Below are 26276 nucleotides of genomic sequence, written 5' to 3'. Positions count from 1 at the left end.
TCTATAAATTGCCAGATTTCCTATTTTCCATGCTTCCTTTACTGTTGTTTGAGTTGAATCGGGGTGAGCTCCTTAGATATCCAAATATTTGTACCCTTCAACTTCACTATGAGCAGTTAATTTTGAAGGGGTAGTATCTTCATCTTGTACAGGTCCTTCAATATCTTCCACACTTTGGCTGTGGTGTTTGCATTCTCAATTACCTTGTCTACTGTTGTGCCGATTATATTGAGTGCCTCCACATCCCTCTGAATCCAATCACACCGGCTATAGTAGATGCCTACCCCTACACCCAACATGGGATCTTGGAAAGTGGGAGTGGATTAATGTGAGAGATTCCTTCTTAACACACTCTTTTCTTGACTGCACAATCAGAAATGCAAAATAACACCAGCTCTGCAGCTTGCAGTGTGGATATCCACCCAGAGAGCATACTTGCAGTATTACTTTGTCCATGCAAATCCACTTTTCGAGGCAACTCTGGAGATCCTACCTTGTATTTGGGTTGCAAAGAGGCAGGATCTGGCAGAGGATTGCACACCTTTGTTTGGCACGATAGGAGAGGCACTTGTTATATCACTTACGAATTTGTGGCCTGTTTCTTTCAATCCAATCTGAGGGAACAGACTCAAATAGGTGCCCCCTCCGTAGACTCTTCACCTCAGCTACGAAGCAATAAAGAAAGGGAGCAAGAGGCAGGCAGAAGCCTTATTTCCCTATCAAGGCCTGTCACTCTTTTTGGCCAAGCTGAATAAATCCCTCTTAGAGAAAGGAAGGCACGATACCAGACCCTGAAAAGATGAATTGATAGTAGCGCCTATGGAATGATGCCATCATCACTGGAAACTTAGCTTCCATCAAAGTAAGAAGTGATATCCTGAGCTCTTTTGTTGTGAAACCAAATAGTTATTCATTATCTATGTAACATGAACTATACCCTCACGAAGTAGTTGTCAAATTATTCAAGATGAATGCAAAAATCTACTGCAATAAGGGAAATAGGGCTTCATTTCCGACAATTCTTCTTGCAAAAAAATTACATTACAAACGTTTCTGGGCTATGGGAACTCATCATCCCTTATACCATTAATGAACTCTAGATGTCCTGATAATCAACGACACATTCAAAATCGAATTTGATATGACAAATCATGAAATTTGTGTGGTAGTCCGAGTTAAATGGTCTATCACTGAAGTAGAGGTTCAAATCATTAGATTCTTTGTTAAATTAATTTCTCAGGACTTTGAAGGATGGTGGCAGAAAATATTATATGGAAAAGTTTGATTTTGTCAAGCAGTTCATACTCTTAAGACAAAAAAAGATCATTAGCCAGAACACTATCCATTAGAAGAAACTGACACTGTAATGGTCCGGACCACTACAGACGGGGCTTCCAGAGTACTCAGAGGTCAGCCTTTGTCAGAAAACCTTCATCATTATCCCCACCATTTGCAACAGAATAGTTTATTTCATCGGGAATCACAAAGAACCCTGCTTCTTCCATTTCAATTATTGACTTACATGTATTTGCCCTAGCGGCCCAAAAATGATCTGAACAAGCAAATCTTGCCCAGTTTCCTTCCACGCTAAAAACCAATGGATTAAATGTCAGTGTTTTTACTTCTTTTAAATAGACCACTTGGTAATATACATTGTCCATGGGCCATTCAATTGCCCCACAAGGACCTCAGTGACATGTACACATCTTTCGTAGCTGCTGAAAACTTTTGCGCTGACAGTTCAGTTGAGTCTCTATAGAACCAAAACCGCCCGAATGCTCCATAATTTTGGAAAATCTGACCTGATCAGAAACCCAATGCTTGGATAGCTCATTGATCTTTTATCCAAGAATGAGGACAGTGGGCAAGATCCTTCGACAGTTAAACATCCGTGGAGGCACTAGTCATCTCTCCATTGATCTGAACTTCTTTCTGCATCTCTGATTGTCCCTCAAGCAACACAGCACGATGACTAAGTCTCAATTGGCCTTTCGCATTGATCTGGAAAAGTCATTTTGAGTTTGACAGGTGTAAAAAAACACTGTAGCAAGATCTTCTAACTGTGTGCATTTACTTTGTCGCAGAATCTGACATCAGAGTCAAAAGCAGTGCAAAATACTTTCCTAATTTACCTCAATTAGCTTGACATCAAGACGATCTCCCACCTTCAGAACCTGCCAGTTAGATTCAAAATGTACTGCATCCGTCAGAAGCTGAGCGACAATGTAACATCTAGACATACAAAAGCAGGAGACGGTTACAAGCCACACTTACATCTTCAACCCTTGCTATTCTCTTGGTATACACTTCACTTATGTGGCAAAGTCCCTGTTGAAAAGATACATGACTATACATTACGTTCAGTACCGCATCAGAATATTTACCATGCAGACAACTAAGCTAGCCAAAAAAAAAAAAAAATACCAAAAAACAGAAAAAGCAAATTTCCAAACCAGGAACTTCAAGACGATTAGGAAAAGTAAATCTGCGTACAACAGAAATGTTCCTTACCTCCCGTCCAGGAGCTATTTCAATAAAGCAGCCAAATGAAAGAATGGATTTCACCGCACAATCCCTGATTCAACATGAAATCATTCAAGAAAGAGCCAAATACCACAGAGAAATGCCATGAAATTTGAAACACAGAAAACAACCAAAATCAAACTTTCCTAGACCATTTTTTATAGTAGATTCCATTTAAGGTTCGTTGTCGATCTTCCAGAATAAAATGCTAGGCATTTCCAACCAGACTATCGCGAATTTGACAGGGAAAACCCAAAAGATAAGAGTCCATGCTTTTTTTTATAAAGAACATGATTATGTACCTGTAGATTGTCCCAACAGTAGGTTCCATGGTCAATCCTAAAATTTTGGATTTTGCACTTTGCAAGCTTTGGACAGACCTTGCCACGATTCGAACCTGATGGAGCCAATAACATAAGGCATAGAGTAAGAGCTATCGTTATCCTTGCTTAAAATTTAAGAATAAAAGAGAAGGCATACAGATCCATCATCGTCCAAGTCGATAGAGTCAACGCCAGATTGCTCAATTATAGCCTTGACGGTCCTTCCACCAGTGCCTATAACACCATTGACTTTCTCTGGCTCAACCTGTTACACAAATTGACATGCTAGGTTATGTACTATGCCGTACAAAAAGATCAGCTCACTCCAAAGAGAGATCACAGCTTGCTCCCAACTGACAGGTTGGAATACAACAATATGTTCTGAGCAAACTCAAAGTCTGATGTTGAATTAACGACCTTCATAAACTCTATCAACGGAGCATATTTCGAAAGCTTCCTAGCAGGCGGTGGCTTACACTTTGACATCTCTCCTGTATCAAGAAATCGGAAGAAGAAAGTTTAGCCCTCTCTCTCTCTCTCTCACACACACACACACACACACACACACACACACACACACATTTTTTTTTTTGGTGAAACCAAGATACTTATATTATGAAACATTCATTTACATCTGGGCAGAGCTCAAAAGAGAGCCAAAGCTCTATCCATCAGAAGCAGTAAAAGAAAAGCTGAATACAAGAAACATCCAAATCTTCCTCATGTAAGGCATCATATAAAGACTGCCGCAACGAGGCTCGGAAGAACTCATATGGATGCTGAAGGGGAGAATTCAGATATGCTTGATTGCGCTGTAGCCAGAGGGTCCATAAGGCCCAATATCTGATCCAGTGGAAGAAAAGAGAATACTGTGACAAAGAAGCTGATAGTTTGCCATACATCCAGAAAAACCTGTAGAACCTGTGTGATGGAAATCTGAGAGATAAGAAATAGGAGATTCTGTCTAGAAGGTCTCTGGAATATGAACAAAACCACAGTAAATGCGGAATACTCTCAGATGTAAGGTGACATCTTGGACAAAAAAGTGAAGCTATCCTTCTTTGAGCCAATTTCACCCCTACTGGAAGAATACCAACAATACATCGCCATAGAAAGAGTCGTTGCTTCAATGGCATTTTCAACTTCCATATCAATTGCAATCTTTCTTTCCACCAGGCTAATGACTTGTTCAAATGCCATAGAGAATTAGCATGATGGGCAATCCAGGGAGGAGGTAATATCAATCGATAAGCCTGTATAGAAGTCAATAAATTCAAAGGCCTAGAGGATATGCTTGTATTTGAAGACAAAAGGTGCCAATCTTGAAGCCTATCTCTGACATTCAATGTCGGAATCGGAACCAGAGGGAGTAAGAGATCAGCAATAGCTTTCCAAATAGGGCATCCCCAGATTGTATTATCGACATGCTACTGAAAAAGTGAGAATATTTCCTTGCATATCTACCACGTCATCAATGAACCGGATACCCATTTTCATAAGATTGTAAGCTCTGATGGATTGTTGAACAGCAAGGGGAAAGGAAAACACAGCACTCCAATGAATACTTTCCATTCTGAGTGAGGAAACTATAGAAGTAGGATGGGGAGACCATTTGATGTGAGAGAGTACTTGCTTCCAGTCCTGAATCAAGGAATTAGAAAATGGACAACCAGGGATTTTACCTTGCAATTTGCCAAGTACTACTTCCGATGGATCAACTAGCCAATGTCCATAAGCATTTGTGCTCATCTGTCCACACAAAATTGCCAACATGATAGACCAAGGCTGCTCTTGTTCAAAAAATGTCTTGAGCATAGTGATCTTTCTTGCCAACACATGAAATTTGATGTTTATTATATTCAAACCACCATGCATTCTTGGTGAGCAAAGCAAGTCCATTTTGAGCAGCCGTAAAGCTTTTTTATGAAGCTTAGTTTTCCAAAAAATCTCCATGGCTTGAGACATAAAGGAAGTGAGATCTCGAGATGACCAATGTAATAGAGGAAGGTAGAACTGGACATAAGCTAGAACAATAGACTGCACAATTCGAAGCCGTACATGCAGAGGCCAAGTGGAGATCTTCCAATATTCTAATTTGTTCTGAATTTGTTTGCCACCCACGACATTTGTTGCTTATTGCTGATTTTCCAGCCAATGGGATAGCCCAAATGTCTTACTATGTTTTCCGGATAAATAATCTGGCCTGGCCACAAAATAGCATGCCAGTCACAATGCTTGAGAGGCAAGAGTTCTGATTTCTGAAAATTAATTTTAAGACCAGCTGCTAACCCAAAATCTGAAAGGGTATCCATCAAGAGGCGAATCTCCAAAGGACTATTCTTTGGCATGAAGAATGAATCATCTGCATAGGCCTGTGCAATGAAGGGTCGTGAACCAGAAATCTGAAGCCCCTCTAGCTGTCCAGTATCAACCATGTGATCCATATAAAGAAGCAAAGGATGTGAAGCGATGGCATAAAGCAAAGCACTCAGAGGGCATCCCTGTCGAACTGAACGTTCGAGAGTCCAAGACTCAGACAAATGATTCCCTATAAAGCATTGTGCAGTGGAATCTGAGTAAAGCCAATATATGACATTAACTAGCTTTGGCCCAAAACCAAGTTTTAACATGATTTGAGAAACATAATCCCACTGTACTATATCAAATGCCTTCGCCACATCCACCTGCATGACCAACACATCTTGATCTGAATATTTTGCATATTCCATTGCGATGATAGTGTTAGAGATATTGTCATGTATGTGCCGTCTTGGAACAAAACCATATTGCCTGGGATGAAGTCCTTCATGAAGGATATCCTTTATCCGATGTACCAACATTTTGGCAATCAGTTTGTATATAACCGGCATCAAAGTGATGGGCCTCCAGTCATCCATAGTCTCACATAGAGGTTTTTTGGGCACAAGCTTAACCAGACCATGCTTCCAGGCTGAGGGAAGCTGTTGATGCTGCCAGGCTACATTTATAAACTGCAGAATTGGACCCTTCAATTCAGGCCAAAAGGCTTGAAAAAATTCAACCGTCAAACCATCCCAGCCAGGGGATTTATGTTTACCCAAATGCCTAAGAGCTTCATCCAATTCAACATCTGAAAAAGACATTTCCAGCATTGAGGCTTTTTGCAAGGAGACAATAGGAGAAACAAGCTCAGTAAATCTGTTACAAGCTGAAATAACCTGAGGTGTAGAAGAAGATGGCTGAGAAAAGAGAAGCTGAAAATGATCCAAACATTGTTTTTCTTGAGATAGAGTCTGGGTCCAAAGGCCGTCTGGTTTCCTGACCCTCATGATAGATTGGCTTTGTCTATGTGCATGTAAGTTCCGAAAAAAAGATTTCGAGGAACAGCCCTTATCTAGCATGGGTTTAGCTCTGGCCCTGATCTGCCATTTGGACAGCTTGCGTTTATCATTGGCATCAATTATGGAGGAAGCACAAGACAATAAATGCTGCTCAGAAGCAGATAGAGATCTTTGATGACTAATCTGTACCAAATACTGCTTGTATGATTCTGCCCACTAGATATGCTGTCTGGTTTCTGCCATGTACCATCTTCCATATTCCTTAATGACATTTTGAATACGATGTATGAAAGAGGTCCAAGCAAAGTCCAGATCCTCCTGAGCATGAAAAAGCAATGGCCTGCAAGCCAATCTGATCATATGCTGGAATTTTTCATGAGAGAGATATAATTGGTTGACCTGTAAATTTCTGACTGAAGAGAGCTGCAAGTCATCCAGAGGCATACCAAAAGAAAGGATGAGCCATAGTGGAGTATGATCAGATAATTGTTGTGAATAATCAGTCCACATTTGACATGTATATTCATCATATTGCTGAGCATGAATGAGATAATATCTATCAAGCTTGGCCCAATATTCTGTAAAAGCATTATGATGATATGTAAATCCCATAACTGATGGGTGAGTTGCTGTCCATAAATCTGCAAATTGAAGTGATGATGTCATATGTTCCCATTGCTGGATTTCAGAGGGCAGCATATGGGATTTATGTGTGGCATTGTCCTTCCAGTGAGGAGAATTGTTGAAATCACCACAAAGTAGTGCATTTGAAGACCAAGGATATTGCTTGATGGAGTTCCACATTTGAGCTCTGGAAGCTGAATTTTGAGAGGCATACAAAGATCCTATTTCAAAAATCTCTGCATTAATCATACATTGGATAATCATCCATCATCCACCAAGATCATTATATGCTATCCAGGGTTGCAGATCATGTTTGGCTAAAATGCACAGCCCAGAGAATTGTTCAGATCCTGAATAAAATATATCATATCCAGAAAAAAACCCATGTTGGCCAGCAAAAAAATGCTGATTATGCTCTTGCAGACACACAACATCCGGATGAGTTGTATTTATATAATGCCATAGAAGCCTCCATTTATTCTGGTTGCAGAGGCCCTGTATAAGGTCTTGCTGACCCTCAGCATCCAATTCCCTGATAATATCATCTTCTTCACAAAGGGGAAGACCCTTCTTGACTGCATTAACCCATGCCTTTGAGATGGGGTTGCTTGGAGAGGTAGAAGATTGTCCTGGAGAAGGAGCAGAGGCATCCCAATTACAAGAATGGAGAGGTCTTTGTTTGAGAGGCACCGTCTTCTTTGCAGTCTGCCATCCCTCGTGAGAAGATGGGTTATTTTCCCCTAACTTGCTTTTTCCTTTATCCTTATTTTGAGCTGAATTGGCCTGGCTCCCTGTATGAACTGAAGGCTTTGCTCCTTTAGCTTCAATCTTTTCCACATATGTCTTCTGACCTCCTTTATTAGATGGTAGAGGAATAGCTGCTGGAGGAGGTGGATGAAGGATAGAGGGACACTCTGAAGCAAGATGCCCAAACTTGTGACAAGAAAAACAAGCTCCAGCAAAAATGCCCTATTTTAAAGTGAAATATTTATTTCCCAAATTAACACCCTCAATCTCAACTGCAATAGAGAAGGGGGTCAGTCTATCAGTATCCCACAAGATGCAAAAACGATTTTTATTACCTGTGGGACGAGGGGGACAGATCACTTGTCCCAATGTCATAGCTAAACCTGGAAGCTCTATTCTCATGTAATCTGGAAAATCAACCACTTCAACCCATACAGGGCAATGATGCTTGATGAGGTTCTGATAGTCCTTATTAGGGGACCAGGGCATGATATGCACCATTTGTCGACCAAAAAATAAAGGAGACATTTCCAGCATCTTTTGTTTTGTCAAGGCATCCAAAAGATGAACTTCATAAAATCCTCGGGAGGCAAAATAGACTCCTTCTACATAGCATCCACCTAGGAGAGAATTCACCCATTGTCCCACATCATTAGCAGAGGGAATTTTGCTTGGGAAAAAGATGATAACTGCCATTTGAGAGAGCTTCTTCAAAGGATGCACAAGAGAAGGCAACTTCATTTTGTAAGTGAGTTCCGGAGCAGGTTGAATCCATTCCCTTCTACTTTGTTGAAAATCATCATTACACACACACACACACACATCTCTCTCTCTCTCTCTCTCTCTCTCTCTCCCCCCCCCCCTGATATCCCTCAGCCCTCCCCCCTCCGCATCACCTCCAGCCTGCTCCACCTCTCTTGATGCCACGGGGTGGCAGCTACAGGCCCCCCTGGTTGTCGTGATCTGTTGAGGGGCCTCAAAGCTACTGTTACACCATTGCCCTCCAGGGCCCCCATGAGCTGCTCCTGCCTCCCATGAGCTGCTCCTTCCAGCGTACTGCCATCCAGGCCCCCTGCCTTGACGTTGGAGCCGGTTGGGGTCCCCTTAGCAGCACAAGACTGCCCCATGCCACATGCAGGGCTGTTCCAGCCCCCAGGCTTTGTGCGCCCCTACAGCAGACAGCAGGTCTGTCTCCAGCCCTCGCATCCCCTCTACAAAGTGATGGACAGCTGGGAGCTTGCCCGCCCCCCCTACCATAGCCTCAACCCATCATTTGGACCTGCACGGCTCTAGGAAAGTCGTTCCAGCTGACCTTGATCTGCACAGCAACAAGAAAGGACCCAAGAAAATCAAGAAACGACCGGAAATCAACCTTTGGAGGTCCCACACTCACCAAATACCTTCCATTGAAGGACACGGATGCACCCAGGCCCTAGCTGCAGGCAGGCATGCAGAATGTGAAGAGACAATGTCATAGAAGGCATGGAAGACAAGAGGATATAGAGAGAAAACAGAGGAACACAACACAAACATGCCTGGCAAGTAAACGAGAGCAAAGGGAAAACTGTTCCATTCAAAAACAGCAGAGATTTGCAGAGTTATTTGACACAATGGCTACACATGGGTGTGTGGAAGACGCATGGGGGAAACAAGCACTACAAGCAGCCATAAATGCCTACACAGCAGGAGGGCCACCCAAAGGTATCTCGGATATCATCTCTCACTTTCATAAAACTTGTCTTGTGTTGGTTGAAAAGGTGGACAGCCTAGAAGCCACCAATGTGGGTCTACTCAATGAAAAAGTACATCTGGATAAAGCTTTAGCCGAGGTCAAGAAGCAGGGTGCACAGATGCAAGAGGAATGGCAGAAGGAGAAGAACAAGAAGGATGAGTGGGAGAAGGAAAGAGTATCATGGGAGTCAGAGAGGACTAGCCTTAAAGATCAAATGCAAGCTATGGGAACTGAATTGAAGCAGCTGAGAGATGCACAAGGAGCTCTGGAAGGAGCATACAAGGCAATGGAAGAGCCGAAATCTGAGAATGAAAATCTCAGAAAAGACCCGGCATCCTTGCAGGCCACCATGCAAGGAAAGGGCTCAGCTGCCCCCAAGGAGGAGTTCATCTCGGATGCTTTGGAAGAGGACAAAAGAAGGAACAGCAAAGCCTTAAATGTTTTGGTCCAACATCTCACAGTGGGAGTTGTTCACCAAAATGGATGTTAATCTCGCGTGCGAGTTAGTTTGGAGAGTGGGCAAGACTGAGGCTTCAACAAGACCACTACTGCTGAAATTCTGGACAGTGACAAGCAGGTCCACTCTCATGGGCATGAGGGCAACCTTGAAGGGCACCAAGATTTACTTAGATGACGACCTCTCACTCCTACGACAGAAGCACCAGGGGGAGGGAATGGTGCGCGTAATGGCAGCAAGAGGCAGGAAAATGGGCTGCCTACAACCTACAAGGATGGCAAAGTGATCATTCGGGAAAGAGTCGATAGCGGTGGAAGAGAAGAGAAGGAAGAGGGGGAACTTTAACGGTGTCAGACTGATGGGAATAGTGCACAAAGTGGGCTGAAAATGGTAGTGTGGAGTTGCAATGGCACCCTATGGTCTGACCGAGGGGGGTTCTCAGAAACATACACCAACATATTGATGTTTTTCTACACTGAGACACATGAGAGCCCGGAGAGAGGACTGCCCACAGTGACAGGATGTACATGGGAGTCAGCTCACTGAAGAAAAATGAGGAGAGACAGTGGAGTATGAGGCTCGGGGGACGTGACTGCCCTTTTCAGATCACGTGAGACCACTCATATCCATTGTACGGAGGCAGGAGCACGCACGACATATGTGGATATGAGTCCTGCTACCAGATGCCCGACAGATATTCATTGCAGACACGTGAGGTCACTATAGGGGGCGTCAATACAGGGAGTCCACTGTGTGCGGTGCCGCACACAGCTGAGGGGCTAGTACCATCTACACAAGCCCATATGAGACGATATAAGCTGGCATGACAAAATTCTCCAAGTAGGGAGACACCCTCCTTCTAGGGGAATTCAATGCACGGACAGGAGATAGACAAGTAGGCTTGGATAGACTTCGCATATGAGAGATCCAAACATAGTTCGGGAACTAGATGCAACTGAGCTCAAGACACTGAGTCACTCCACAAACGCCCTACATGTGACAAGGTATGGGCGACATCTACTTGAGCTAGGAGCAATCCATGACCTGATCATCTGTAATGGTCTCCAGAGACGGCCATTATTTGGGGGACTCACTTGTTTTCCACATGGTGGGGGGGAAAGCATAGTGGACTACCTACTGGCCCGTTAGCCTTTTCCTCACACATACACGACTTCACTGTACCCCCTCCCCTGAGCACACATACCTAGAGCCACCTAGCCAGAGAGCTTCTTACCCTACTTGGAGATGATATCGACCTTGACCATGCTACGGACACCCTCGTCTCAGTGGCATAGGATGATGTCACCAGATCTTTCCCCACGACCCGATCCATAGGAGTCCGGGATGGGAAGATGCCAGCCGAGAGCCCACCTCACACGAGAGCAAGTCTTGGGCCATTTGACATCGTACGAGGTACAACGGATCTTCCAATGATTGACACGTCGTAAGAGGCGGTCCTTCCTCACATACAAGCTGGATGAGATTATCAAATCATTTCGATGATGAGGAGATCGGACCACTGGACGGGGCCTTCTGTCGTAAGGGAAACCACCTATTCCCTTCACTAATCTAGAAGTATGGCACACATATGCATGCTCTCTCTATGACGTCACGTACAGACACTACCCAATATGCCCTCTATGCCCAAGCCCACTACCTTTCACTTGTTCACAATACAAAATGTAGGGGTTGCACTTCTTCGGCTACACAACCAGAAAGCACAAGATCATGAGGGACTACAGATTGAACATTTTAGACAAGGATAGGAGGTCTTGGCTCAGGTTCTAGCACAGATGTTCAACCATGTTGTATGCCACAGCTTCCCACCTGCTTGGAGCCTGACCACTATCGTACCGATACACAAAGCAGAAGACCCCATGGATACTAGAATTACCACACCCTCTTGATTGGGTACACATTGGCTAAGACTTATGAAACGGTCTAGAGAGGAAGATCAGCACTCATACAGAGAGGCTCGGGGCAGTGGGCACTAGGACAGGCAAGATTTCGGAGGTAGCACTCCACTTTAGATCAGATCTTCACTATGAGGACACCAAAAAGTCTACGCTTGCTTTGTAGACTTTCAAAAGGCCTTCGACATTGTCCCACAATCTCGCATGATCAGGAGACTATAGGAGATGCGAATTCCAAAGACTCTGATTTGCGGTGTGATGAGCCTATATGAGTCCGTCAAACGGAGAGTTCATGCCCCAAGAGGCTTATCAGATTGGGGCAAGAGCATGATAGTAGTGAAGCAAGGTTCCCTCTTTCACTGACCCGTATCGGACTCTACATTGATAAGATCACATCCTTCGTAGACCGGTCATGGGGAGAGGGATCACTATTGGCTGACCTCATGATACAAATATTGCTATATGATGACATAGTCCTTATATCATCTTCAACAAAGGGGCTGCAGAGACATATGGAGGCCCTAGAGGAGTTCTGCAGAGAGAAAGACTTGACAGTCAACCTTGGAAAGACAAGGGTTATGATCTTCAACACCTCACGCACACTGCTTCACTGACATAGCTTCACTTACCAGGGTGAGCCAATGGAGATAGTGCAGTCCTACACACATCGTCATCATCATCATCATCATCCTCATCGCAATCCACATCGCCAAGGCATGCCGGCTCTACCCAGTACAACGAGGCCTCATATGGTGTAAATGTCAAGGGGAGCTCGTGAGGGAGCAGGGTCGTGTTGAAGCATAGCCAATGATGGAGCCTTGACGGCTGTCTGTGGGTGTTATTTGTCTTGGTCTCCTGGCAATGGCTTTGCGCCTAACCAAGGCTATTGTAACACCCGTGGGTTATGTTCTAGGTCAAAACCAGGATGGGAAGTCACCCAGTGTAATCTACATGTCTGTCTGTTGCCGAGTATGCCGTGCCTCCGGTTCCAGATCCCTACTAAGTCCGCCATCGGTGATTGTGTGGTCCATACGATCTGACTAGAAGAACTCCATGATCCTGCTCTAAGAAGAGTCGGGTGGTATACATGACCCCTGTCCCTATATCATGAGTAAGTACTCTCTATGTCGAACTACCTCATGAATGAAAGCGGTGAGGCATCCCTGGTTTGGGTACAACGGGAGTCTGGAGAGGGGCCCAAAGCCGTCTCTAAAGAGAAATGACAGCGACCACGGACCTCGTAGTACACGGGGCATCTGAGTGTGAAGTGCTCCTCTGACTCAACCTCTTGGCAATCGCACATCGTAAACTCAGGAAGATGAATCCATAGAAAGAGAGAGAGAGAGAGAGAGAGAGAGAGAGAGAGAGAGAGAGAGAGAGAGATGAATCCAAGAAGATGCCCAAACTCACCCTCTAAAAACACAGCACATAGTGCAATTTCAATCTCCTAAGAGTCCCTCATAAGCTTGAAAACCATAAACTCCATCACGCATAGCAGGGACTAGCTACAAAAACATCCCCACTAATGTCAGCAGCGCCCAGCAACGGCTATAGACCATAGTATAAGCATATGCTCTCACACCTACAAATCCACACACTCGCACATACTTGAGCATCCATCTATACAAATGTCTTTGTATTGAGTTTCTGTTGGCATTGCGGAGGAGAAGGTGCGGAGGAGAAGGGCAGACTCAACCATGACAAAGGCTAGGACTAAAGGAGAAGGCCAATCAAAAAGTAGTCCACATTCTCTTCATTCAAGCTACAAGTGCTTGTGAAGACTGTCCCAAACAAGCATCCAAGCAAAAAAATGCTCAGAACATCTAGCTAATAGGGCAACACAACACTTAAGATAGAAATAATTTATAACAAAATAAGCAGGCCGCAACATGGACGAAAATTTGCATGTCCACTAATATGGCAGAAGCATAATCTAGATGAATCCAAGAACAAGCCCAAGCTCACCCTCTAAAAACACCACACATAGCAGGGACTAGCTCCTATGACATCCTCACTAACCTCATCAGTGCTCAACAATGGGTGTACACCATGTATCAATTCTGCTCATACAGTCTATAGGTCCTAAACAGAAGCCAAACAAGTACATGTGCAATGAACTACCAAGCAAAATATTCTGTGTATGTACATTGAGCTTGGCTAAGATCGAGGCTAGGAGATTAATCCCATATGCAATGAACTCAGTGCATAGTCCCTCATGATCCTTCGCTTCGCCATTATGAAGTTTCATTACGGCATCCTTTTACCCCCCCCCTAGTGAAGAGGGTCTAGGATGTGGGGCGTGGCATATGTGATAAGTTAGGGGCTGGCTGATTTGGGATATCATACAACGTGCATGCATAATCATACCACATCTGAGTGTTAGTGAGTGGTGGGAGGGACCGCCCCTCTAGAAATCTCCGCCATAAGTCCTTAGAGTTATTACTGAACAGAATGTTCGGTAGCTCCTCGTTCCGACGCACGAAGTCAAGTTTCTTGGTGCGTACCAGATGACGGTACTCTCGTAGCATCTCTGGTTTGCTCGGAAGCTTGTTTTTTGTTTTGAATCTGAGCTGACGATGTAAAGCCTTACACTCATCATCGTACCAACTATTACAAGGTACGGTCCCAGGTGATGGTGGGCGGGTGGTGTGGGGGAAGACGTGAAGAGCGGCCTCGTGAAGTGAGCGAGTGACTCGGTTTACAATGGTGTACAATGTAAATACAATGTACAATATTTTGTAAATACTGTAGATCAATTGAGAAAGAGAGCACAAGTCTTAGCCGTCACGTCAAAAATTAGATAATAGGAATAAGAGAAGTACAAGGTACAAGTACCTAGACCTAGGACTAAGTATCCTAGGTGTCACATAGGACTACGTGTCCTATGTGGTCTAAAAGGCACTAACACTACAAGTGCCTTTATTTATGCCTACAAGGCACATACCATGGCCTATAGGGCATCACTAGAACCACCAGGAGATGGCCTGCAAACCCCCCTCCATGGGATGGGCTGAAGCACTCTGGAAACGTCTCAGAATACCTGGTATTTTCTAGTCATGGTGGCACATGTTCATCCAAAAGGATATAGCCACCTATGAATGTATAAGGGATGTAAGATCTTGTAACAAAGGGAACCAAGTGTAAAGCCTGTCGAAAGACTTCGAACTTGGGACGAGGAAGTGCCTTTGTAAACATATCTGCTATGTTGTCCTCTATGGGAAGATAGGATAACTCTGTGTCTCCTGGTGACAACCGCTCCCGAACATAATGATAATGAACTTCAATATGCTTGGTACGCGCATGAAACACTGGGTTATGCGCAATGGCCAAAGCACTCTGGCTATTAGTGTAGACAATAGTGGAGGATGTCTGGCGTATACCAAGATCTGTAAGTAATTGTTGAAGCCAAACACACTCTACTGAAGCGGTGAAAGCTGCCCTGTACTCAGCCTCACAGCTAGACGTGGCAACTGTTGGTTGCTTCTTGCTAAGCCAAGAGATACATGAATTGCCAAGCAAAAAACAATTGCCAGTATGTGACACTCTGGTGTCGGAACATCCTGCCCAGCCACTATCTGTGTAAGCATGCATGGTAAGTGAACCCTGATCACCATAGAAGAGGCTAAATCTTGAGTGTCTCTGAGATATCTCAAGACTCTCTTCACTGCCTGCCAATGCTGTAAACTGGGCATGTGCATGAATCTGCTGAGCTGAGATACTCCATACTGTAAGTCAGGTCTGGTGTGACATAAATAGATGAGGCATCCAACAGCCCGCTGATAAAGAGTGATATCACATGGTGGGCTCCCATCATGAGCTGAGAATTTGAAGCCAGGGTCCACTGGATTAGAGATTGGCTTGCAATCCTCAAACTGAAAACGATCAAGGAATTGTCCAATATACTTGGACTGAGACATCATGATACCCCCCTCAACATGAGCAAACTGAATGCCCAAATAATAATGGAGCTGTTCAATGTCTGACATGTCAAAAATCTGCTGCAAATCAGCGATGAAAGCTGCTATTTGCTGAGTATCTGGGCCCGTGATGAGCATATCATCCACATATAAAGTCAGCACTAAAAAATCAGATCCACTCCCGCGGACATAAAGAGTGGGTTCTGAGGGAATATTCTGAAAACCAAGGGATAGTAAGTGTGCACGAATTTTGGCATACCATGCCCTAGGTGCCTGCTTCAAACCATAAAGGGCTTTTCTAAGCCGGCATACCTTATTTTAAGAATTAACAACCTCAAAGCCAAGAGGTTGTGTGACATAGACTTCTTCCTGCAGATCCCCATGAAGAAAAGCAGTTTTGATGTCAAGCTGGTGCACTTGCCAATGATGATGGGCTGCAATGGCAATGACACATCTAATGGTAGTAATCCTGGATGTGGGAGCACATGTTTCCTCAAAGTCAATGCCTTGTTGTTGGGCATACCCTTTTGCAACAAGACGGGCTTTGTATCGATCTATGCTGCCATCAGATTTCCTTTTTAATTTGTAGACCCACCGGGTTCCAATGGCATGCTTGCCAGGAGGGAGATCTACTAATTCCAATGTATCATTTTTAGCAATGGAATGTAACTCAGCTCTCATTGCATCCATCCACTCTTTGCTGTCAAAAGCATCTTTATGGCACAGAGGCTCTTTATTGCAAGCTGTAACAAGGAGTGCAAACTCAAGAAAGTGACCATGCTGTCTATTCCCTGATCTTGTCCGGGCAGCAAAAGGCTGATCTTGTTTGCTGTCCCTCAATGTATCAAGAAGCCATCTGGGAACTTGCATTTGCTGTCTATTGACAGCTCTTTATTCAATGACTGCATCATGAATAGTGGGATCATTTTGTGCGAGAAGAGAAACCTGCTAATCAGTATGGGGTAGTGGCTGATTATTGCTTGGTGGAGGGCCTGCAGGAGGCTCATGTTGCTGGTCAAAGTCCTCTTCTGAGGACGGCAGAGGTAACCAAGATTCAAAGGCATCAAACATGTCAACATCTAGCTTAGCTTTGCAGTCCACAAGAGCAGAAGCTGAATGTTCAGCAAAGATTACATCTCTACTGACAATAATCTTCCCAGTATTTGGTTGATATAACCGATACCCTCTGCTCTCCTAGCTGTAACCAATAAATATGCATTTGATTGCCTTGTCATCAAGCTTATGTCTCAGCTGAGATGGTACATGAACGTATGCAAGAGACCCAAAAACTCTCATGTGTGAAAGTGAAGGCTTCCTGCCTTTCCATGCTTCATAAGGTGTAACAGTCTTCAATGCCAGTGTAGGTGATCTATTCAGCACATAGTTGGCACACATCACTGCATCAAGCCAAAATTTATTGGGCAAAAACTTGGCCTTAAGCATGCATCTAGCCATCTCCATTGTGGACCTATTTTTTCTTTCAGAAACAAGATTCTGCTAAGGAGTGCATGAGTGAATAATGCCCCGTGAAGATAGAAATGCATCAAACTCCTTTGACATATACTCTCCCCCCCTATCTGTGTTGAGGGTGACAAGCTTGCATCCTGTTTCATTCTCAACCATAATCAGCCACCTCTGAAAGCATAGGAAAACTTCAGATTTGGCTTTTAAAGAATTTGTGCAGCAATATCTTGTGAAATCATCAATGAGAGTCATGAAATACTTGTACCCCCCAATGGCATTTGTCCTCATTGGGCCACAGACATCACTGTGCATCTTACCCAAAAGACAACCCTCACACACATGTTTGGAAACTATGTGAGTTTGAGGTACATCATTTGCCATCTGCTGTGAATGTAGCTTTGAAGAGCTCTATAATTGAAATGGCCCATTCTCTCATGCCAAAGATGAGTTTCAGCAAGCTGTGAATCTGAAATAGCCAATGCTTCAATAGAAAGTGCAGCTGAGTGATGATCAAGGTGATAAATCCCTTTTTGCCAAGTGCCAGTGAGAACTATGGCATTGTCATCACGAAGATCATAAACTAGGCATCTGTAGCCATCAAAAATAACTCTGAAACCTGAAGTGGCAATTGCTGAAATTGAAATCAAGTTGACTTCAATTCCAGGCACAAAAAGAACATTTGTCAGAGTAACAGGATGGCTTGAAATGGATGTGAGCTGCACATCTCCAATTCCTTTTACAGCATATGAAGCATTATTAGCGCATGTGACAGTCCCCCCTCGAGGTGCATCAGCTAAAGAATGAAACAACTATCTACAAGATGTGACATGCTTGGAAGCACCACTATCAAAGTACCACGACTGAGCATCATTAGCAGTAAAGAATGCATGAGCTTTGGAGGGATCAAATGAGCAATGGACAGCCCATGCCCAATCATCCTGAAGAGCATGTGCATGTGAAGCATCTTCTAGCTCATGGGATTCAATAGCATGAGAGGCATTAACTGTCAATCCTGCTTTCTTTTTCTCCGAAGCAATGTGCTTCCTGCATTCTGAAATGTCGTGTCCAGGCTTGTGACAATAGTTGCATCTTTTCTTCTTTGACTTATCTGCTGTATTTTTAGATGCATGGGAGGAATTGCAGCTGCTATGCGCAGATTTTGCGCTTGCCCATAGGCTTGGAAGCCTTGCCTCTTCCTGTCTGCTGTGAAGCAAATGCATGATCAGGAATAATGGCTTGTCTATTAGCTCTACTTTGCTCTTCCTGCAAAAGCAAAGTCACTAGCTGATCAAAAGAATAGAGGCCTAGATTACCCATGGCCACTAATCGAAGGGTTGTAGCAAACCCTTGATATGTATCTGGCAGTCCATTCAATGTGGTACTGACAAGCTGTGAATTTGGCACCACCTCATCAATGTTGGCAAGTTGTTCCATGAGGTCCTTGACCTTTGTCAGGTATGCATCCATAGAGTCACCTTCATTCATACTGACTTCCTATAATTGCCTTCTCAAATATGCAACACGAGCTTCATTGCGAATTTGATAGATAGAAGCCAATTTATCCCAAGCATCCTTTGCTATCCTGCAAGACCGGATGTGTGGAATAATGATTCTCTTGCATGATAAAGCAATACATGAATGTGCATTTGCATCTCTTGCATCCCGTCTTGACTGTTCTTGAGTTGGAACAGCAGCAGCAGGAGTGCTAGAGGAAGAGGCATCAGGAGGAGTACCCCCTGCAGAAGGACCAGCAGTAGAGGCAACCACTGTAGCATTGGCTGGCCTCAGATCAGCCCCAGAAACAATATTCCACAAATGCTTTGCAACAAGAATATGTTTCATGAGATAAGACCACATCAGATAGTTGGTGCCATCCAACTTATCATCTTCACGAAGAACTCCAAATAAATCTTGATTGTTCCCAACCATAGCAAATGTGATACCCTGAAAAAGACCTGAAAACCCAAAAGCCTCAAGGCTATCACTGCAAAAAGCTGGCTGTCCAAAAATGACAGCAAATATCTGCAAATTTCTGACCCAAATCAAAAGGCAAATGCAGATCTGACCCAAATGTGACTGTGGCAGGCAATGTTCACTGCAAAAACAGCAAATTTGGCAAAAGCCCCAAATTTATTGAGGCCAAATAGGCCAAAAAGAGGGCAAATACAGAAAAGCCCCAAATTTTGCTGAAATTTTGCAAATGTGACCCAATCTATGCGAATCTGACTCAATGTCTTGAAAATCTGACTCAATGTCTAGCAAATGTGACTCAATGTTCTCCAATCTGTCCCAATGTATTGCAAACAACAAGAGATTGCAGACCAAATAAGGTGAAATGAACTGAACGCCCCAAAAAACACCAACTGCCCGTACATTTCTGTATTAGCTGTCCGTACATCCGTCGTACCTGCGATCAGTACACCCGCTGTACATTTCCGTACCTGCGATCAATACACCTGTTGTACATCCGTACTGCTCTCCGTACCTGTCCGTACAGGGTATCGTACTGTGCTTCGCCGTACAGTTCCGTACTTCAATCACCGTACAGATCCTTCACTACTTGCGCCACTGTACAGATCAATACCTACATTGCCTTACTGTCCGTACTGATCGTCGTACTATAATACGTACATCTTCCGTACCTGCACGTGGGAGACTCCATACAACTGCAGTACTTCAGATCTCCGTACAACGTACGGCCGTACACCTTACATCGTACAGTGTACTTGATCCTGTACAATCGCTGTACACTGTACTTGAGCTGTCCGTACAGCTAGTACTTGTGCTCTCTCTCTCAATCGATCCTACAGTGGTATCAGAGCAGGGCTTGACTCGTCTTCTCCTACACCTGGACTCACATCAGCTCTGATACCACTGTAGGATCGATTGAGAGAGAGAGCACAAGTCTTAGCCGTCACGTCAAAACTTGGATAATAGGAATAAGAGAAGTACAAGGTACAAGTACCTAGACCTAGGACTAAGTGTCCTAGGTGTCACATAGGACTAAGTGTCCTATGTGGCCTAAAAGGCACTAACACTACAAGTGCCTTTATTTATGCCTACAAGGCACATACCATGGCCTATAGGGCATCACTAGAACCACCAGGAGATGGCCTACAAATACAATGTACAATATCTTTGCATTGTATTAAAACGGTGTTTATTCCAAGAAGTCTTGTATGCAGTTACAAGATAATGTTTTTGATCATACTATTACTGACCGTAAAACAGTAAAACGTCTTGCAACTTGTATAGGAGAAAATAATAGTATGCACATTTAATGGGAATTTGGGATGGTAGTGAGAGCCCAAACCATACCAAGAATATGGCACCTTCCATTTTTAGCTTGTAGAAGAGCTTTGTTTAAAATATCCAAACTTACACCTTCAACCTGTCCAGAATCAGATAAAAGTTCTCATAAAAGGCACCACTCATTTGGCTACAGCATCATCCATGAATGCATAATCACCTCACCTTAATGTCCATCTGAAAAGCTGTAATTCCAGCCTCGTTACCTGCAATCTGCAAGAAAATACATCAATACCCAACTGACCAAGCAATTATGAATCAGCTTACTAGCATCAGGTGCATATACCTCACGAAGTCCCAAGCTCATAACTTGGTTGAGTTAAATCTCCCGTTGTTAATCGAAAGTAATTGGGTCACCTTACATCACTCTAATAATCAAAAGAAATTGAATCACTTAAATTGCTCTAAATAATAAATCACCTAAAGGCTCAAAGGCAGCCTTATGGATTACTAGACTGCTAAGTTCATAACTTTTGTGCGAGAGTCACTCTCTCTCTCTCTCTCTCTCTCTCTCTCTCTCTCTCTCTCTCTCTATATATATATATATATATATATATATGAGAGAGAAGGTTCTAGCTGAATTAGTACAGCCACTAGTGGATGGGTCGTGCTCCAAGGGGAAAGCTGTAATAAGGAGTGACATAGGGGTTAAGCAAGGCTGGCCCCTCTCACCAACACTTTTCGGGCTGTTTATCAATGAGTTGGAAGAGTTGATGAGAGTGCACAGCAAGGGAGGTGTTTGGATTGTAGAGTACGCTTTGTTAAGTTTATCTATGCAGCTGATGCGGTATTCACCCCAAAGAACAAGGAGAGACTGCAAGCACATTTAGATGCACTGCGAGAAATCTGTAAACACTCTGGAATGCAGGTCAATATAGACAATACAAAGGTAATGGTGATCGGGACGCGTAACAAACAGGTAGATGTCATATTTGAACTGGAATCCCTGAAAACAGTCAACACATATAAAATATCTAGGATTGGATTTCATAGACAACTACAAACGGAATGCATGTGTGGAAAGGACGATTCTGGGGGGGTTGAAAGCTCTATATAGCTTCCAAAATAAATGCAGAAAAGCACATCTGTGGAATTAGGAAAAGACAAAGTTTCTATATACCATGCTTGTGCAGACAGCAATCCTTATCCTTTACGGATGCCTCGCTTGGGCACCCTGGATCTCAAGGATATACTGAGAAAGAATAGAAACTTTACATAAGTGCTTTCTAATAGGGGAGTTACGGGTAAGGCACGGACACCCTACCCATCCTACTAGCTGAAACAGGTATGATACCTCTAGAAGGGGAAGTTATACATCAATTCATGGCTTACCTCAACAAAGTTGAGAGGATAGACACCAGTAGGATACCACACAAGGCGATTGTAGCCACGCAAACCATAGGTTGACACACAGAGGGAATAAAGTGGATGGAATCAAGGGGTATAAAACCTGTTGATGCCAAAAAGATAGCAAGCCACCTGAAAGAGTTTGGAACGTCGCACCAAGGTAGTAGGACTAGCTCACAAGCTAGCCTAACAAGTACTTCTTAACAAGTTTGTACTATTTTCTCTCACAAGATGTAAGGAATCACTATTAGTTGATAGTGATTGCCAGTCCCATAGATCCTAAACGGTCTCACGCTAATTTTAATACAATCATATCATATCTCTCTCTCTCTCTCTCTCTCTCTCTCTCTCTCTCTTCCTCAGCAGAGGGTTGAAGAGGCACTTAGATGAGCTCCAAAGGCACTTAGTCGGATGATTTGAATGTCAACCTTGGTAAAACCAAGGTTACGATCTTCAATACATCTCGTCTCGCTATGCATCGAAAGCAATTCATTTTTGATGGGTCACCGGTCGAGATTGTCTCGTCATACACATACTTAGGGGTTCTCTTTTCCGGACCTATTTTCACTATGAGACCGGCGGTGCAACCTCGCTTGAGCAGAGGGTACACCTTGTTGGCCAGACTCGAGAGGCAATGCTTCCGCTCACACTTTCAGGACCCTTGGATCAAGAGCTTACTTTTGGACTCCCTGGTCCTCCCAGCAGGAATGTATGGCAGCCCTTGCTAGGGGCCGAATCTGTCAGATACATAGTGGCTCGTGTGGAGCACCTTCAAGTTCTCATATTTTCACGGATGATTCGCAATAAGCCGCCCGTTCCTCACCAGATCATCCAGGCTGAGTTTGGGACATCTCCATTGCAGCTCAATGTAACATTTCCGGTCATCACCTACCTATATTGAGTTAGGGGGTATAGAGACTGAAACCTTTGGACGCAGCAGATTACCGTGGCTGGCATTGTCCTCTTCTATGGCACTATAAGTTAGAGGTGACCAGAGATGCCGGTTTGCACACACAAAGAGGTGGTTTGAGCCACTGGGGCTCCACATAGATAAAATTCCTCCCAGTACAGCATTGATGCGCCATTCATCCCACTCCGGTATCATGAGGTCAACCACGTCATACGTGAGGATCTTCTGCAGCTACACACATTCCAGACCGGGTTGGAACCAAATCAGCTCCCAGTGAAGCTCAGCTTCTACAGAGATCATTGCCTACCTATCTCAGATGAGGGGTTTATTGTGTTAGAATTATAGATATAATTCAGCAGTGACCAATGTAATATAATAAGCTAGTTAGGGGCACTTTTCCCTCTTTAAGAGGTTTTTTCCCCTAACCGCAGTTAGTTCACTAACTATGGTTAGTGACTACTAAGGTTTTGTCACTAGGACAAAACCTTATCTTTCTCTCATTGAGTTGTACTCTCACACTCTTCTATTGCAACTCAGCTTTCAGCTTCCAAGCTTCCAGCTCTCACTCTCTCTTGCTCTCTCTCACTCACCATCTCCTCACATTTGGTATCAGAGCGGGTTCAAGAGCTCTGTGCTCCCTGCTCCTTTCAGCTCCTGCTCTTTGCCTTCAGCTCCAACCTCCCCGTTCAGCTCCAGCTACAGTCTGCGACACCTCGTCCGTACAGTCCGTACGACTGTACGGAATCCTGCCGTACAGTTCCGCCGTACACCTCAGCTCCCGTACAATTTCGCCATACAGCTCTGCCCCCGTACACTTTCGTACGTACAACTCGCCGTGGTCGTCCGTACAGAGCGTACCGCACTGCTCGTCCGTACACCCGCGTACCGTACAGTTTCGCCGTACAGCGCAGTACATCGTGTACCGTACCTGTCTTCGTACCTGCGTACCGTACCTATTGCAACCGTACTTGCGTCACCTTCCGTACGAATTTTGTACCTGCAGTACCTGCTATCAGTATACTTGTGTGTACACACTGTACAACAGGTAGTTGTACCTGTTTCCGTACAGGTTCCTATTTCAGTACACCTTGTCATCGCCATACGGTTCTACATCATCAGTACTCTGTCGTACATCCGCACGTGTGGCAGATTTGTACCTGCAGATCCGTACGGCATTTCCTTCATCTGCAGGTTCACAGTTACTTGCAAAGCAAACATTGCAGATAGATCTGCAAATTTGGGGGTTTTGTTCAGAAATTGCAAATTTGGGGCTTTTGGTGAATTTGCCCCTTTCTGATTGCAATTTCAAGCACGAAACTTGGGGCTTTAAGTTCTGCAGTACAATTTCTTGAAAAAATTTGAGGATTTTGTGATTACACTGCAATTTTAGAGTAAAATTTGGGGCTTTTGCAGACAGAGCGCAATTCTTGCAACATTTGGGGCTTTTGTTCAATTTGCCCCTTTCCAGTTGCAATTTCAGGCCTATTTTGGGGCTTTTGTGTTGGGAGAGCAATTTTTGGAGTATTCAGTTCATACTGCCTTTCTTGGAGTGTTTGAAGCACTTTTGGCAGATTTTGGAGAGTTTTTTATGCTTGGACAAATTTCTGACAGTGCAAGTACAGAAATCTAAGTTGCATTTACAGCACGTGCTTGGCTGTCTTTTTTGGGAGTTGTGCATTTCATTCCCAGTGAGGGAATTCAGCTTTGTATCTGCTTCAATCTCTTTCTCAGATATGGCCCATCAAAATCAGAATGACTTCCAGTTCGGTGGTCTTTCACAGGAAGACAAGTTGGATGGTACCAACTACTCCCTCTGGAGTTTCATGGTACGCAATATTCTGATTTCTCACAATTTATGGGATTATGTCAATGGGGATGAGATCCGACCAGCAGATATTGCACCTGCTACCCCTCCTCAGCAAGGAGGTGGAAGAGGTCGTGCACAGGGTGCAGCTGCAGGACAAGTTGTTGGTGCAGCTACAGTCACTACTCCAGAGCAGAAGAGATGGGATTCACGGGATGCCTTAGCTTTGTCATGCATCTCTCTTTCAGTGAAAAGATTTATCATTCCGCATATCCGGTCGTGTAAGACCTCCAGGGCAGCGTGGGATATTTTGGAAAGCATGTATGCAGCTCGGAATGATGCAAGGGTATCTTTCTTGAAAAGAGAGTTGAGTAATACACATATGGAAGAGGGTGACTCCATGTCAGTCCACCTCACAAAGCTACAGGATCTCAGAGAGCAATTGTTAAACATAGATGAAATTATTCCTGATTCAGAGATGATTACAACCACTCTGAATTCTCTTCCTGAGTCTTATCTCAGCTTTCATACCTCGCTGAACTTATCATTGAGGGGGGGTGCAAATCCTCTCACTTTTCATGAGTTGATAGGACTTCTGCTTCAGGAAGAGCAGACCAGGAAAAATTTGGCTTCACGTGCATGCTCTCAAAATTTAAATCAAAAACAAAGAGCCAGGCAAAGACATCAGTAAATCAGCCTTCCAGTGGGTCAGGACAGCCTTCACAAAAGGCTAAAAATGATGCAAGTAAGCCCAAGAAGAAGGGTTTTTGTCACTACTGCAAAAAGCCAGGTCATCACATAGCAGAATGCAGGAAAAGGCTTGCAAAAGAAAAAAAAAACAGCTCGGGTATGGCTGTTTCAGATTCAGCTCCTCATGCATCTGACCGTGGGGATGCTACAGCCAACTTTGTTGGACAGGATTATGCCTTTTTATCTTGCATTTCAGATTCTAGGTTGGCTGTTCCAGATGCTCGGGATAGTACAGCCACTTGCAGTGATGATACATATGCATTTTTGACTTGCAGTTATGACTCTTCTACAGATGCATCTGCTTTCAGTGTTAATGAAACACTGAACACATGGTATTTTCACAGCGGTGCATCCAAGCACATCACTTCTAGGAAGTGTCTTTTTACTTCCTTGCATCCACCTCCCGTTGGTAAGAAAGTCACTTGTGCCAACAACTCATCATATTCAGTACGTGGCACAGGAGATGTTGAGCTTACTGCCATTGATGGCTCAATTTTCAGACTTTCAGATGTCTTATATGTGCCTGGCATAACCAAAAATCTTCTTTCAATGTTCACTCTTAACAGAGGTGGATTTCAGGTCATCTTTGAGGATGACAAATGTGCTGTCCGAGACCGGGAAGATGACTATGCCTTAAGGCTATCTGGTACTCTGCTGCGTGGGCTTTTTCAGCTTGATATTTTTGACAAAAGAGCAGCCCATGCTCTTGCAGTTTCTACCCCTACAGCTGCCATGCAGAATGCAGAATTATGGCATGCCAGATATGGCCACATGCATTACAACAGCTTGATGACACTTCAGAAGTTTTCCATGGTTGATGCATTGCCAACTCTTGAGATACCTCCTCCACATGCCTGTGATGGGTGCATTTTAGGCAAGATGCATAGATTCCCCTTCAAGAAGGATGGTTCAGTTAAAGCTCTCCGCAAATTACAGATTATACACAGTGATGTCTGTGGTCCCATGAGGACTCCATCGTTGGGTGGTCATCTCTACTTCGTTACATTTATTGATGATTACTCCAATTTTACTTGGGTTTATGGATTGAAACAGAAATCTGAAGTGTTGACGGTGTTTAAACACTTTTCAGCCATGGTTGAAAACGAAACCGGACTCAAGATATAGACATTGCGCAC

The 26276-nt window shown here is 43.9% G+C and overlaps 1 protein-coding gene across 1 annotated transcript in view; it reads right to left on the bottom strand.

Annotated features, from left to right (window-relative positions):
• Positions 1-1300: 1300 nt before the first annotated feature.
• The window catches only part of LOC147883734 (putative polyribonucleotide nucleotidyltransferase 1, chloroplastic), a 114855-nt gene continuing 89879 nt past the window's right edge, over positions 1301-26276 (bottom strand). Inside the window, exons 16-24 of the mRNA XM_087398392.1 lie at positions 20495-20542; positions 20339-20411; positions 3264-3337; positions 3004-3111; positions 2826-2920; positions 2512-2575; positions 2275-2328; positions 2133-2174; positions 1301-2001 (exon numbers count right to left, since the gene is read on the bottom strand). Coding sequence (XP_087254518.1) covers positions 1882-2001; positions 2133-2174; positions 2275-2328; positions 2512-2575; positions 2826-2920; positions 3004-3111; positions 3264-3337; positions 20339-20411; positions 20495-20542 — 678 coding nt within the window. The 3' untranslated portion in view covers positions 1301-1881. The remainder of the gene's footprint in view (positions 2002-2132; positions 2175-2274; positions 2329-2511; positions 2576-2825; positions 2921-3003; positions 3112-3263; positions 3338-20338; positions 20412-20494; positions 20543-26276) is intronic.

This window comes from Dipteris shenzhenensis, chromosome 27 (assembly GCF_047967505.1).
Source record: "Dipteris shenzhenensis isolate YYH24624 ecotype China chromosome 27, Dip_SZ_1.0, whole genome shotgun sequence".
NCBI classification, from domain to species: Eukaryota; Viridiplantae; Streptophyta; class Polypodiopsida; order Gleicheniales; family Dipteridaceae; genus Dipteris; species Dipteris shenzhenensis.
Note: the sequence above shows the minus strand (reverse complement) of the source record. Positions and strands in the feature narration are given on the sequence as shown.